We start from the raw sequence: 16,227 nt of genomic DNA on the forward strand, positions 1-16,227 counted from the left end.
TGAGCCCAGGAGTTGGAGGTTGCTGTGAGCGTGATGCCATGGCACTCTACCCAGGGGGACAGCTTGAGGCTCCGTCTAAAAAAAAAAAAAAAAAAAATGTGTTTTGTGGTCTTTTTATTAGTTCCGTAATTTCGCTTTTTTACCTGTAGTCCTTTACATTGAGGGAGGAAGAGAAAAATCTCCCAACCTATTCCTTAAAAACACCTCATCAGGCTGGGCGCCCGTACTCAGTGTTTAGGGCGCCGGCCACATGCTCCGGGGCTGTGGGTTCGAACCCGGCCCGGGCCTGCTAAACCACACCACCACAAGTCTTAGCAACCTCTAAATAATTGAGCGGTAAGACGGAAAACTATTTCAAGGGTCGAAATGGGGAGCGGGCGTGGTGGTGGAGAGTCAGAAAAAACGGGAGGCAGGTTAAGAAGTATTTCCCTCCCAGCGGAAGATGGACGAAGCAGCCTCTTTGCAAAGGAGCAGACGGCGGGGATCTGAGGACTCGCCAACTGGACGGCGAGGGCATCTCTACCTGACGGACGCAACTTCACCGCGGGCGAGCGAGGACGGAAGCCCCGAACAAGGGGGTAACCTCAGGCTGGAGGCCTCGTGGGGTGAAGGCGCTTTAAAGGAATGAAACGGCTCTAAGGGGGCAGGTAGGGCACAGACGGCAGTGCTACCGACCTTTTAGGCAAGTCTCAAAACAACCGCCACAACTGCGGACAAGGAAGGTACGGACAGAGGGGGCGGGGACATCGTTTCCTTCACCTGCCAATCGCCCCGGCCGGGCTCCGCGGGATTCTTCCGTCACGTGGCGAGTGGAAATGACGTAACCTCGTTCCGTTCTGTCCCGCCCCCTGGCCCTGTCAGGCCCCGCCCCGGCCCTGTCAGGCCCCGCCCCCGGCCCTGTCAGGCCCCGCCCCCGCGGCACGCTATTCCGGTTTGGAGCTTTTCTCCCCTGTTCATCTCTCGGAGAGGGTCAGTTCTGTTAGAGCTCTCGCTTGGCTTGTCATGGCTTTGAGGCAAAGGATTTTGAAAGGGACACCAAAGCTCTAGGAAGTTGAGCTCAATATATTATAAAGCCCACTTACGTCGAGATGCTGGGGAAATAACTGAAATATTTTCTGCTTACCCAATTTATTTCTTACAAAAGGAGCCCAACTAGGTGAGTCTCTGTGCAGATAAGAAAACTTGAAAGTAAGAAAACTGATCTTTCTAGTGATGTAACAAGTCTTGTTCAAGTTCAAAGAGTAAGTACAGAGTCACTGCAGTCCAATACTGTTTCTAAATATAGTCTCTTCAGCTGGTAAAGCCTAAGCCAGTTTTTAAGTGAAAACAGAAGAGTTACGAAATGAATTTTCAAATTATACAAACACTGTGTATATAAAGCAAGTTTGATTTGCTTGAATTCTGAATATCTTTGACAGTTTGGTAATGCTTTAGTTGGTCATGGATTAACAGCAATGTAAATTAATTGTTCAGAACTGCCTCGTTCTGCCATTTCCGTTCTGTGCTCATCCATGTAATATAATTCGTTTGTAAGGAAGATGATCTTCTAGGGGAAAAAAAATCTGAAGAAAAATTTCCCCGTATAAAAACATTTGTACAGAAAAACTTTCCTGTAAGTTAATTCAGTGTCTCATTGAACTTTCAGAGTTCTTTAAAATTATTATCACAAGCATAGACAGACAGGTGAGCTTTAGTTCCTTTTCATGTATTTATCTTGATGAATCAATACACAGTAGTTGTGAATAATAAACTGTAAAAATATAGTCATGGAAAGAAACATTATGAGGCCCCCATATGGTAGCTCATGACTAATCCTAGCACTTTGGGAGGCTGAGGTGGGAGGACCACTTGAGCCCAGAAGTTATAAGACCAGCCTGGTCAACGTAGTGAGACCCTGTCTATACAAAAAATTTTAAAAATTAGCTAAGCATGGTGATATGCACCGGTAGTCCCAGCTACTTAGGAGGTTGAAGTAAGAGGATGGCTTGAGCTAGTGAGTTTGAAGCTTCCCTGAGTTATTGTGCCAGTGCACTCTGGCCTGGGTAACAGAGTGAGATCTGCCCCCAAAAAAACAAATAAATGACAATTCCATTTGAGTTGGGGGAGAAGGGAGGAGGGGAGGGGATTGGTGTGCTCCCACTTAATGGGCACAATTTAAGGGTCTATGGCACACCTTTGGGGTGAGTGACACTACAGCAAGAGAGACTCAACCTAGCAAACTCAAATGCCGTAACCTAGTTGTTTGCATCCTCACATTAACCTGAAATTAAAAAAATAAATAAATAAAATAAGTAAAAATACATTTAAGATACACTACCTTGAGCAGACGGAGTAGAGTATGGGGAGGAAATAGCTTTCATTCTAGCTGGTTCATGGCCATCTGAAGCTTGGTATGTCCTGCTGCCCACTAATCCATAATAAAGGAGTGGATACTAACCCTTAGAGGCCATAGAGGGAGGCTTATTCTCTGCCCATTTTAAATATTCCTACTACATACCCTGTATTAAATTACATGGAATTTGGCTAATGCATCTGTCCTGAAAGACTTAGGTATTTGTCTCAAACCTTCTGGAGTAAGGGTAAGGTTGCGGCCTCATACCCTTATACTAAGCTTCTTGGGTTAGGTGGTCTTTAGTTTCCAGACCCTTGGGGTGTTGTGGTATTATAAAACAGTGGTCCCTAATCCTTTTGGCACCAGGACCAGTTTCATGGAAGACAGTTTTTTTCCATGGGCCTGGGTTCCATGGCCTGGGGACTACAGTTATAAAGAATACATCTGGCCTTTGTCTCTGATTATTGGAACAGAGCTTCAAAAGTCCTTAGAATGTCCTGAGTGTTAGAAGTGCCTTTTTATGTTACTGGGGTAGTTGTGGTGGGCCCCAAGATAGCTTCCCAATGGAGGATGGTCACCAGAAAGACAAAGCATGTGATTTGTGGGTTGGACTTTGAGCAACCCACACTCTAGGTTGGGGAGAGAGGCTGGAGGTGAGTTCAATTTACAGACCCAGTGATTTCGTCAGTTATGCCTAAGAAATGAAAACTTTGGACATCAACACTCAGTGGAGCTTACCGGTCGGTGACCATGTTGGTGTACTGGAAAGGTGACGACAAGTCCTGACTCCTTCCTGAGAGGGCAGGGAACTGATATCATTAAGTATAGCACTTCCTTGAGTTTTGTGAGTTGTTCTAGTTAATCATCAAACCTCCATGGGGCATCATGGGGAACTCCTGAACTTTTGGCCAATTGGCCAGAAGTGGGGGTGGCCTGGGAACCTCACCTGCAGCTGGCAATTAGCCTTGGAAATGTGTCAGAGTCCACCGAGTTGGGAATGAAATACTTCTTCTAATTCTCTTCCCCTCCCTTCCTCACTTCTGGCTGTCTTGTCTCCCACTATTATGTATGCTACCAGCCCCAATGCTACCTCCCTCCACTGCTTCCAGGTTTTGCTATTTCTTCCACTAGAATAAAGAAACTCCCATCTCTTACTTTCCTTGTGTCTAAGAAATGTTGTAATATAAGGTATCAGCTTGAAGTTAATGGTTCAGTCTTTTGCTCGCCTTGAAGAGAGTTGGCTTTGATCTCGGTTTCCAGAATGGCTCCACAGGAGGTTGAAATGGGGTAGGGACAGCAGTGGTTGGGAAAGAGTACAGTGGGGCTCTGTGCATTAAAAAAAAAAAGGACTTTTACCCCAAAGTTGGGCTAATTTTCTACTCAACTATTTGAAGTGAAGCACACCTCATCAGGACAAGGATGATCTCCTTTCCCTCCAAACAAGAACTTTGTATTTCTTCTAACTCGGCCATACTATGCTAGGGGACCATTTGTCTTCTGCCTACTCTTCTTGTATTTTCACTACTAACAGAAAATAATGTCAAGGTTAAATATTTTGTTTCTCTAAGAAATTTCTGCCCACTAGAGATTGAGTAGTAGTGATAGAAATTTTGGTTCATTTATTCATAAAGACAGAATTAAAATTAGGCCAACTCAGTTATTGGGGCTATAGCTAGTTACATTCTCTCAAAGAAACAAAAGATGGCTAGGCTCATGCCTGTAATCCTAGCATTTTGGGAGGCAGAAGCAGGTGGATCACTTGAGCGCAGGAGTTTGAGATCAGCCTGAGCAAGCACAAGACCCCATCTCTACTAAAAAGAGAAAAACTAGCCAGGCTTGGTGGCACATGCCTTAGTCTCAGCTACTTGAGAGGCTGAGGCAAGAGGCTTTCTTGAGCCCAAGAGTTTCAGGTTGCTGTTAGCTATATCAAGCCATGGCACTCTACCCAGGATGACAAAGCAGACTCAGATCTCAAAAAAACAAAACAAAACAAAAGGTACCTTTTCAAATTTATTTTTAGAAAATTTGCTTTATTTATAAAGTACATATATGTCCCATAATATAAAATTCTAGACCTAGTATATTTAAAAACAGTATAATGGAAAATATAAGTATCCATTTTCTTTCTTTTCCTATTGATATCTATTGTGTATTGATTGTCTTTTCCTAGATTGGCATTTTTCTTTATTTTGCAATTTTATTCATACTTATAGTAAAAGCAGCTTAAGTATTATGGAAAGGTATAAAGCAACAAGTAAAAATTATCTCCTCTCCATCTTCTCCTCAGATACTGGTCAATCTTCTCCCAAACTTTTCACCACAAAGATACATTTTTGTTTACAAACCAGAAAGCCATGTAAAACTGAGTCTTCTTAAAGGCTATGGCCAAAAAGGTAACTCTCTCCCTTTAGAATTTCTTGAGGAGTTTCACTTTATTTCTCAAGCACATCATTTCTGTTCCATTCCTTAAAACTGCTGCACTTGACTCAACTTGCTTTTAACTATTAGGCCTGGTTTGGCAGAAGGCAATGTACATTTTAAAAATTTAAGGCGTTTCTAACATCTTGGAGTTCTGGGGATTTGGAGGCCTGGGGTTCAGGGCGGGAAGTACGAAGGAAGCAATTTCTCTTGTCATAATCCCAATTTTGACAAGCCATAAACACCATGCACAATATACACAGGACACAGATTCACTGGGGTGTGGTCTCAGAACAGCTTGCCCTTTGTTTTTTACTTGTACACTTGTGGTTTTTAAAGTGATGGGTGTTAAAATTTGCCTCATATATTTAGCTTTGATTAGATTGTTTAGAAATTTGGTTTTACTCAGTTAAAAAGAAAAAAAAACCCTATCATCCCATCATTCTTCTGAAAGAAGAGGTATGATCACTTTTAAATGGCTACATTGTTTTCCAGATTAAGTAAACATTTCAATTAGGAGAGTAATTATTTTTAAATTGAGAGTGTGGCTAGCTCTTGTTTTTAGAGCATAAAGGTACAGATAGTGAACTGAATCTTGGATTGGTGGTACTACAAGGAGTATGTAATGAACTGGGTTAAGAGTCCTAAGACATGGCCCTGTCCCGGAAGGCAGAGGAAACTCCCAAAGTCTTTATCTTAGTTACAAAACCCACTGAAACAGAGGAGTGATTGTGTGAGGTGCTTGCCTCTGCGGTTGGGGTATCAATGGTTCCCAAGATACCAGGCTTCCTGGAGCTTGTTGCAGAGGTTTTCAGTGTTTTGAAGGATACCTTTTAAAGGTTAAAGAGAATTAAAGTTCTTCATCTGACTACAGTTATCTTTTTCTTTTTTTTTTTTATTTGGCCAGGGCTGGGTTTGAACATGCCACCTCCAGCATATGGGGCCAGCGCCCTACCCTTTTGAGCCACAGGTGCCGCCCTATGGTTATCTTTTTCTATTCAACAGATACACAGTAGATAATGATTGATGTCCATAGGACATCATGTTGACAGCACACCTTTATCTATATTGACACCACAGCATTGTCCTGGATGAATATACAACCTGATAGAGTGGGCATCACTAGCTTAAGGCAGAATTTCTCATAAATTTTGTCTCAGGCCTTAGCAAAATTTAGTTAGAAAAATAAGAGCATTGCTTTAAAAAATATTCCCTCCACAGTCTCGATGATACTTTTAACAAGAGTCATCTTCTTCCTGAAGTATCCTTATGAGACCTTCCAAAAGGAGGCTGCTGTCACTGAAAGCCAGAGGCAGCTTTGAAGAGTCAGGCTGGGGGCAATAGTTAGACAAACTACTGTCTCTTCATAAGTGGAAGTGGAAGACAGGCAGTGAGTGGTGATAGAAAGAAAGCAGTAAGTATGATGAAAATCGTTTCACAGAGGCTGATTTATATTTTGGCAAGTCTGTCTATCTGCTATGATCCCCAAATTTTCATTTTAGAGAAACTGTGATGCTGATAATTGCAGTATTTACTCAAAAGATATTAAATATCCAATGACATTTGGTGACACTTATTCAAATAGAGATTGAGCATCTCTAATCCAAAAATCGAAAATCTGAAATACTCCAAAATCCATGACACCATCCAATGGGTGCCTGAGATAGTGACAGCTTTCTTATAGGTCGATGTACAGAAACTTTGTTTCTTGCACAAAATGATTAAAAATACTGTATACAATTACCTCTAGGCTAGGAGGTATATATGAAATGTAAGTGGATTTCATGTTTAGACTGCAGTCTCATCTCCAAGATACCTTAGTGTGTCTATGCAAATACCCTAAAATCTGAAAAACAAAAAAAATGAAATCTGAAACACTTCTGGTCCCAAGCATTTCAGATAAGGCTACTCAACCTGTATTGCTTCATCCATCCATATTCTATAAAGTCACTGAAAAAAACAGTCTGCTGAGTCTTTTGTACTGTTCTTTGCAGCTTAGATTCTATCTTAAGGCTTTCTTAAAGATGTCATCAGCATTCACAGGAGTGTGGTTCTGGGATGACTTAAAGCTCTTCTCTTAAAGGATTTTTCCTGTGGCACTCACAGAGGGATGTGCTGTCTTCTGGCTGAGGAACAAGCTCCATTCCGTCACGTATTTCAGGTTTGCTGGCCTGGTGCTCTGCGTATTTCTGCAAGGTGTGTTTCAAGGCAAGTGAAAGATGAGTCCACGTTTCCTTCCATTGACTCCTCCCCCTCCCACCATTCCTAATCATGCTGGGTGTCTTCAGACTGGTTTATTCCAGTCTTAAAGTTACATTTTTTTTTTTTTGAGACGGAGCCTCAAGCTATCCCCCTAGGTAGAGTGCCATGGCATCACGCTCACAGCAACCTCCAACTCCTGGGCTCAAGCGAGTCTCCTGCCTCAGCCTCCCAAGTAGCTGGGACTACAGGTGCCCACCACAATGCCTGGCCATTTTTTGGTTGCAGCCATCATTGTTGTTTGGCGGGCCCGGGCTGGGGATTCGAACCCGCCACCTTAGGTGTATGTGGCTGGTGCCTTAGCCGCTTGAGCCACAGGCGCCGAGCCTTAAAGTTACATTTTAACTTTAGCTCCTACTGGCAATAGCACAATATTTCACAATCTATCAAGGACCCCCAATCCAGTTTCATATATAGGTATCAGCTTTTATCCTCCACTTTTCAGTGAATAATTAATTTTTTGAATACCAAATCAGCAAACAAAGCTGATAAACTTCTCAAAATAAAGTTGGTAGTCTCACATTGTTAGGCCTTTAGTTACATACCTTTTAAAAATGATGACATGTTTGTAAAATGTTCCTGTACAGTGGCCACTGACTAAAATACTCCTATAAATTGGATATTTCAGTTCACTGGTTCTGTGCCCATTTAGCTGCATATTCCTGGTACTGGGCCAGACCCAACAAAATGATGCCATGAGTAGATGAGCCTGATTAATACTGTAGGGGGAGAAATTCCTACTATTAAAATTCAAGCTAGACCAGCAGAGGGACAGAACCAATTTAAGGGAAGAAAGGGCTGCTTCTAGGAAATGATACAATTTATCATTTTTAGTTTTCTCTGAGAATAAAAATATGAAAGGGTAGCATCCATAGGCATCGAAATTTACTTCTATTCTGCCCATAGAAAAATAAGTTTAGATTAAAAACAAAAATGTGATTCCTATTTTTTCCTTCCTGACTGGACTATACTGAGTAAAACCGAGGGTAGTTACTTAAGGACCAATCCTCTGATTCTTAATAAACACTTATATATCAGGATTAACCCTAAGCTGTTAGAACTATTATAATTTTTTTCATTTGTTTGATTGTTTTATACAGCAAGCTAAATACCTATGCTGTAAAAGGCTTGGTTCTTAAGTATCAAGGAGAACAATTTTGAATAGATAGAAACGGCCAAGCCTCTTATTTTCCAAATAAAGAAAATGTTGTTCTCAGAGGTTCAGGAACACCTAAACAAGGAATTTCATACGGCATTTAATAAAAGAGAGCACTGACAAGATGGGAGGAGCTTCTACGATGCATTTGTGAGAGCTCCAAGCATTGTTGTGCATGATATGGAACTGAGATTTGAAAGAGCATGGAGGCCACAAAGGGACTGAGCAGCAGCCCTGTCCTTCCCTAAGCTCGTGCCAGCCAGTCCATAGGCTGACTCTCTGAACACTTCTGGAAGCAAGACACGAGGTGCTCAGGCCCAGCACCTGGTCTGCAGGGTGGATGCTCTGGACTGACCTGCAGAACCCCGTAATAATAGCAGTAAAGCCTGTGTGGCTGGAGGAGGTCCCTAGCAGCCAGCTGCCCTTCTTTGGCAATCTTCTGGGCTTCTTTGTCATTTTCCTGCAAGGTTTAAAAGAAAACAAAACAGTGAGTGAACTTCTGTACCCCACAAAGAAAGGAAGACAGCATGAAGCGAGGCAGAGGTGGGGCTGAATGTGAACAGCATGGGAGCGGTGGAAACTAAAATAAATATGACTTATGAATGAAGCTGTGGAAAGAGACAGCGTGCTTTCCTAGACATCTCTGTGAGAGAGAAATCATACGTGTTTGGCCCCCTGTTCCACCATCCCAGTAAACCATCCCCTCTCCCCACCTGCAGCCCCTGTTGTGACTATCTTGGCACTTTTCCAGCCACCTAGGAAGTAAGCGTGGGGCTCATCATTTGTCTCCCCAGTTTAGCCCGCTCTGCTTGACAGTAGAATGAATCAGTTTTCATGTTATAACATCTTTTAAAAGCTCCATGTAAATATGTAGTCAGAGCCAAAAAGCTGTGTTAAAGTGTAGCTAGGAAAGATGATACTGTTTTTATAAGAAAATTCAGTACCCACAGCCTGTTCATTCAGTACCAGGAATAGTCAGTCTTCCTAAATATAGTTTTGGAAAAAAGTTAATATTCTACCATGCTGCCCACAAAAATGCCAATTTGCAGGCAACTGTGGCTCTTATAAAGTGTCACAAAAATGATTCTGCCTCAGGAACTCAGTTATTTCTTTTCTTTTTCTTAAGAAAAGAGTCTCACTGGGTTTCCCTGAGTAGAGTGCCGTGGTATCATAATAGCTTAAAGGAACCTCAAACTGTTGCCTCAGCCTCCCCAGTAGCTGGGAATACAGGCACCTGTCACAACGCCTGGATAGTTTTTCTATTTTTAGCAGGGTGTCACTCTTGCTCAGACTGGTCTTAAACTCCTGAGTTCAAGCAATTCTCCTGCTTTGGCCTCTCAGAGTGCTAGGGTTACAGGTGTGAGCCACTGTGCCCGGCCTACATAGTTACTTCTATAACCACATATTGCTCCTTAGAAACTTAGAATAAACTCTTATAATGAAAGAGTAAATTTTTGTTGTTTTATAATAAACACATCAGCTTTTAAATACTCTTTCTTTTAAAAAGGAACTCCTATTTTATGGGAAACTTGTGATCCTTGGAATGTTATATAGCATGCATCATTAAGAACTTGTGTGTATCTTGTAACTGCTTAAGAGTACTATAATTGCCTTGTATGTTTTCTTGGGCATAAAGCACTTTAACTCTGGGTCTTTTTTTTTTTTTTTGAGACAAAGTCTCACTATGTTGCCCTCAGTAGAGTGATGTGACATCATAGCTCACAGCAACCTCAAACTCTAGGGCTTAAGAGATTCTCTTGCCTCAGCCTCCCAAGTAGCTGGGACTACAGGTGCTCGCCACAATGCCTGGGTATTTTTTTGTTTGTTTGTTTGTTTTTAGCAGGCTCGGGCCAGGTTCAAACCCACAAGCCCTGGCATGTGTGACTGGCATCCTAACCACTGAGCTGTGGGCACTGAGCCAACTCAGGGTCTTTTCAATCAGTAATTTGGATTCTGTGCATCTTACTTGTGTATGTGAGCATGACTAGTGATTTATGTAGTAAATTTATACTTTATATAACACTGAACTTCTAATCTTCCAAAAATCCCCAAAAATGTTGAGAAAGGGTATGTAAAATGATGCTGATGATGATTCTTTAAATATTTCAAGGGAAAAAAATTGTTAAAATAACATTTAAAAAATTCCATTTATGGAATTATGTCAAATTAATTGGTGATAGAACTTGTATACTTAGGTTCACTCTGGTGAATTTCTTATTGTCTAAAGAAATGAAAATTGCAGGAAACATACCTTGGCCCATTTCACTTTCTCTAGTAAATCACTAAGATTTCTTTTAATTGGAACATAATGTTTCCAAGGCTTTAGTGCCATGTAGAAATGTTCATAATATGGTGAGTCCTGTTTTAGAACCAGACTGTCCCCCAGCATGAGATACGGGTATCTATAAGCAGCCACAGTGCCGTCCACATTCACTTGATACTTATACTGAAAGATTAAAGACAATAAACAAAAATTTTAAGAGTTATTTGTTACACTTCTGCTTCCTGTTAACACTGTCGCACTAAATATACATACAAAGAAATGATTTTCCATTTTCCAGCTTTCACGTTTAGAAGTTTTATTGTATAACTTATGTTTTTTCTTTGAATTAAAATCAGAAGCAGCCTTTAGCAAATCAATTTTAAGATATATAACACATTTAATGTTATGATGATAAACAATTTTAGGAAAGAGTAATAAATTCGTATTTCAGTTATCTCTACATGACGGAGAATACACAGATCTTTGTAACCAGATAGGAGCACTATTTTCAAAAGTTCTATGTTTACTAAAGTTGAATACTGATAACAATTTATACTTTCATTTGTACATTATTTCACAAGTTTCTTATACTTCATACTCAGTCTATGAAACAGGAAGGCATCATTTCTGTTTTACAGGTTCAGAACTGAGGAGACAGAAAGCTGGGGAAGTGTAAGGACTTGGCAATGCTGGCAACACAGCAGGAACTCTGTTGGCGTATTTGTTGGATATTTTGTTTTACATTTTGAAAGCACTTTTCCTAGGCCTTAAACCTCATTAATTATGATAATGTGAAGCAGGTATTGGCCTCTGCTCCTCCTCGCCCTTGCTTTCTACAAATGAAAAAACTCAGAGAAATTTATAAACCTCTATTTTCAAATCCCCTCTTCTTTTCATTGTATCACACTGAGATGAAGAAGCATACTCTCAAATCTGGTCATTAATTTTTTCTTAAATTACTGGTACCGAGGAGTTTTCTATCCTCTCAGGGTTTGTTACACTGTCCACCCCTTTATCTCCTTTGAGCCTAGTGATAATATTCTGACAGAGCTAGGCAGGCATCACATGTGTTTAGAGACCAGCGTACTAAGAGAGAAAGGTCCCAGAGTTGGTAGACCGGCAGCTTTAGAAGCAGAACTTGAACCCCAACTCCAGCTCCTATTTTGTGTATATGGAATTTCTATTCTTCCTATTTATAAAAGACATCTGAAATCACTTCACATAAAACATATTTATATTTTCAGTTTGTTAAAGACACCCATGGAAGAAAGACGAGAAATAAATCATCAAAACCTCAGGCTAATCCTTGTACTATTTTCTGAGCACTGAGTGTATTTCTGAGCTATTTGATAGACAAAGTCAACAACAACAAAAGAAGGAAAGCACACAGAGTTTTGTGATCCTGGGGTCTGATAAGAACGTGCGAAAGTGTGTTAGTTCACTAAACAGGATAAATTCACCTAATTCCACCTACTTCGTAGACTTTTAATACAAGTTTATCACTTCATATCCATACAGGAAGACTCAAATGCATACCTTAAAGAAATCAAAGAAACCTGACAACTTGGCTTTTCCAAGCTCCTTTTCTTTCTCTTGGAAAAAGAAATATCCTGTAATTCCTGCATCTAGGAGCTGTGGATTTTCTTTGGATAGCTGTACCAACTGGAGCCTCTCCTCTCGGCTATCTCTACCTCTGAAGAAAGCTTTCTCTGTTTTATTGATCCAGGACGGACCTAGAAGTTTAAGGCCATAAAAAAATTATGATTATGAATTTGATGTTTCTATGTGGCAAGCTTAATCATCCTTACTCTACCACTGTCATTGACGACATTCAAGTTCTTTTATCAACTCATCTTCTAAAGTAGATGCTATTTCTAGAAGTATGGGATTGAGTCTCAGTTTGCCAGAGACATTTTCAGGTTTAGACTTTCAAGAAAAGTCTTTTCATTTGTCGTATTAGGTGAAAGAATGCTCTAATTTTACCCATTTGCCTACTAGTGAGAGGTCACACAAGTATTGGTGTTTTCTGTTACACAACACTAGCAAATAACCCAAAATAATGTCTGACCATGTTCAAATCAAAAAGAGATTCCGTAACTTGGCTTACGCATGAAGATATTATTAGCTTCTTCCATTTTGTGTGTGTGTGTTTCACAATCAGGTGAAACAGGCTTTTGTTCTTAGCCAACTATGTATCAAAGTAATACCCACAAGTTCTTAGGTGACTCAGAATTTTGAGCACATCTTTTTTGAATACAGGGAAGCCTTTTCTTCTAATATGCTTTTAAATGCAAATATGTGCATATCTATAACTCCGTTATATAGGTATGCTTATATCCTATCTTTCCTGGAAGGGAAATATTCTGGAAGAATTAATTTCAATCTATTTCTGTTATTCTAAAGAGAGACGTCATTAGTTATCACTGGTCAGTATTTTAAGGAATAAATCATAAAATATAGAAATTTTGGAGGGATTAATCTCTTTAGTGTTTTAGTACAAAAATTTCAAAAACTCAACTGTTACAAAATTAGAAGTAGGTCAGTTCGCCCTTCATGTTATCTATAGATAGTTACAAAATATAAAAAGTCTCTGGTCTTCTCCACCACATAAGTCTACTAGAGCCCAATAAATAGAAATAAAGTCTATAAAACAAGGCAAGGCTTTTTTCTACTCGGGGAGCTCAGGAGTTTGAGACTGCAATGAGCTATGATTATGCTACTGCACTCCAGCCTGGTGACACAGTGAGACCCTGTTTCTAAAAATAAATAAATACACACATACATTCATACATACATTAATTGATTAATTAATTTTAAGAAAAGGAAACAGAAAAAGGAAAGGGGAGAATTCCTTATAAAGTGTTGGAAGTAGGACTATCCAAATTATACTATTATCACAATTCTTTCATTTGCAGAAAATTTTATATTTTTCAAAATTCTCTGTCATTTCATCCAACAATACAAAGGCATTGGAGTCTGAATTAAGTGATAACTTTACAAAATATGGCCATTTTGTAAATACCAAATGATATTTATAAGTGACCAACTCAAAGGAGACTCAGTGAAGGTAGGTTTGGGAGTTACTGGCCCAAACCATGCATCTTCAATTTCTGGATTAGACGAATCCTAAACAAGTCACTGTAGCATTCATTCATTCATTTATTTTTAGAGATAGAGTCTCACTTTATCACCCTCAGTAGAGTGCTGTGGCATCACAGCTCACAGCAACCTCCAACCTCCAACTCCTGGGCTTAGGCAATTCTCCTGCCTCAGCCTCCCAAGTAACTGGGACTACAGATGCCCACCTCAATGCCCAGCTATTTTTTGTTGCAGTTTGGCCAGGGCTGGGTTCAAACCCACCACCCTTGGTATATGGGGTCAGTGCCCTGCCCAGTGAGAGCCACAGGTGCTACCCCACTTTAGCATTTAATACACTATTTTTCTTTTCTCCTGGTAAGAAAATAACAAGAATGGTTTTAACATATATATACACATTTACTCCAACTGAACATTTCCTTTACTTATTTACTTCTAATCTTATTCTTAGAGAAATAAACTTAATTTACCTGTATTTCCCTGAATAGAGAGAAGATCATTTGTGACCCCCCTCATTGCTTCCAGTGTGGAATGGGTGATGTCATACGTTGGAAGGATAATGTCCCTTGAATCCAGAGAGCCGCACCATGAAATGATAGGCACAGGGCTGGGGGTTTCATTGACTTTTCGATGCTCCAATGGCCAATCTCCAAGATTAATATAAAATTCTAAGTCTGGAAGAAGGACCTACATAAACAAAAGTATAAACATCAGTGCTGGGAAATCTATGGTCTTTGGTACTAAATACTTCAGTTTTTTTGCTTTCTTAAATACTTCTTTTTTTTTTTTTAAATACTCCTAATAGAGCTGATCATCAAAAAACATTAAGACAGGAAAGAAGAATGCCTCTCAATTATCGGTAACATCAGAAAATCACAGGTGAGGATGGTGAATGACAAATTCACTTAACCAGGCATTATCTACCTCTATCCACAGGTAGCATTTCAAATTTACTATTACAAGAGTGGAAATTGTATACAGAGGCAGGAATGAGAGGCAATAACCCTCTCTCACAGCTGCCTAAGAAAAGAATGTTAGACCCAAATTAGAGTTAGACCCAAGCCCTTGTTTTTCTTCACTGCCCTCCTCTTTACCTCATCTACCTTTGTTTCCAGAACCCGCCACCCCATTTCCATCTCCGTAGTCAGTGCCTGCATTTAGATCCTTTTCATCTCTTGCTTAGATGCTGGAATAGCTCCCTTACTAGGTATTATCATTCTAGCCTCTCCCCATTCTAATCTACTCTTCACGTGGCCATTCAAATTTGTAAAACTAAAATTAATTCTAGGCGAGGCACAGTGGATCAGGCCTGTAATCCTAGCACTATGAAAGGCCCAGGCAGGTGGATTGCTTGAGCTCAGCAGTTCACGACCAGCTTGACCAAGAGCAAGACCTTGTATCTAAAACTAACCAGGCATTGTGGTTGGTGCCTGTAGTCCCAGTACTCAGGAGACTGAAGCAAGAGAATTAGTTAAGCCCAAGAGTTTGTCACACTCTACCAAAGGTGACAAAGTGCGAGTGCCTCAAAAAAAATTAAATTAAAATAAAATTAATTCTAAAATTAGAATTTCTAAAACTAATTTGGTTAATGTCACCACCAGGTATAACAACACCTTTGCCCATGGGACAAGCTCTTAACTTTCTGGCTGGCACGAAGACCTTGCTGTCTTGCTCCAGCTTAGCTTTAAGCCCACCTTTTACCTGCCCACATAACTGCTGAACTTCAGGCTGCTCTCGGAAAATACACTTTACTATGTAATTCCCTTCGCTTGGAATGTTCTACTCTTACTATTCAACTCGGCACTTTTTCCCTTCCTTCAAACCTGTACCTAACATGACCTCCCCTATGACTTGCCCTCCCCCGTGCACTTGAACCCTATTTGCCCGCTTTTCTTCAGGCTTATCATGTTGTAAGTGTTCATATTCACATTCCACCTTCACTCCCAAGTAACAGAAACAAGTCCCATTAGAGCAGGATTGAATCTCTTTTACCTTAGTTTTCTTCTCAGCCACCAGGCATAGAACAAAAGGAAAGGCCAAGGGATGTGAATACTCAACCCTTGCCTCCCTGCTATTATTTATAAACTCATTAACAAATTCTGCACATGAAGTTTTCACTCTGGAACAGGATTTCTCAGCCTTGCACTATTAATATTGGGGACGAATAATTCTTTGCTGTGGGCTGTCTTGTGCATTGCAGGATGTTTACCCATGAAACGCAACGCCCACTCTACCCACTGGACTTTTTGTGACAACCAAAAGTCTCTAGACATTGCCAGTTGTCCCCCTCAGGGGAAAATCATCCTGGTTAAAAACTCCTATGGAGCCAACAACCTGAGTATAAGATGCAGGGATGCAGGCAGGGAAGCCTAGGGGTAGCCCAGGAGGACAGCACTGCCTTTAGGATCAGATGCCTGTGATATGTGTTTATGCTTACTCTGTGGGTTGGGGGAACGGGAAGGGAAATGCATTACAAATAAGAATTGACATTCCCAGGCTCGGCGCCTGTGGCTCAAGTGGCTAAGGCGCCAGCCACATACTCCTAAGGTGGCGGGTTCGAATCCAGCCTGGGCCTGCCAAACAACAATGATGGCTGCAACCAAAAAAATAGCCAGGTGTTGTGGCGGGCACCTGTGGTCCCAGCTACTTGGGAGGCGGAGGCAGGAGACTTGCTTGAGCCCAGGAGTTGGAGATTGCTGTGAG

The 16,227-nt window shown here is 40.7% G+C and overlaps 2 protein-coding genes across 3 annotated transcripts in view; both read right to left on the bottom strand.

Moving 5' to 3' along the window:
• CUNH11orf65 (chromosome unknown C11orf65 homolog) overlaps positions 1-762 on the bottom strand; it is an 83,927-nt gene extending 83,165 nt beyond the window's left edge. The window contains exon 1 of the mRNA XM_023516076.1: positions 676-762. The gene's annotated coding sequence lies outside the window, so the exon portion shown is untranslated. The remainder of the gene's footprint in view (positions 1-675) is intronic.
• Positions 763-5,683: 4,921 nt separating this feature from the next.
• The window catches only part of KDELC2 (KDEL motif containing 2), a 23,760-nt gene continuing 13,216 nt past the window's right edge, over positions 5,684-16,227 (bottom strand). Inside the window, exons 4-8 of one of the 2 annotated variants that reach the window (XM_003794714.3) lie at positions 13,995-14,211; positions 11,965-12,161; positions 10,417-10,611; positions 8,521-8,625; positions 5,684-6,939 (exon numbers count right to left, since the gene is read on the bottom strand). In XM_003794714.3, the coding sequence (XP_003794762.1) occupies positions 6,814-6,939; positions 8,521-8,625; positions 10,417-10,611; positions 11,965-12,161; positions 13,995-14,211 (840 nt within the window). In that variant the 3' untranslated portion in view covers positions 5,684-6,813. Of the gene's footprint in view, positions 6,940-7,687; positions 7,729-8,520; positions 8,626-10,416; positions 10,612-11,964; positions 12,162-13,994; positions 14,212-16,227 lie in introns of those variants that run through there. The other variant, XM_023516077.1, reaches the window with a different exon arrangement.

Source organism: Otolemur garnettii, unplaced genomic scaffold (genome assembly GCF_000181295.1).
Source record: "Otolemur garnettii isolate 467f Iridium unplaced genomic scaffold, OtoGar3 scaffold00086, whole genome shotgun sequence".
NCBI lineage: Eukaryota > Metazoa > Chordata > Mammalia > Primates > Galagidae > Otolemur > Otolemur garnettii.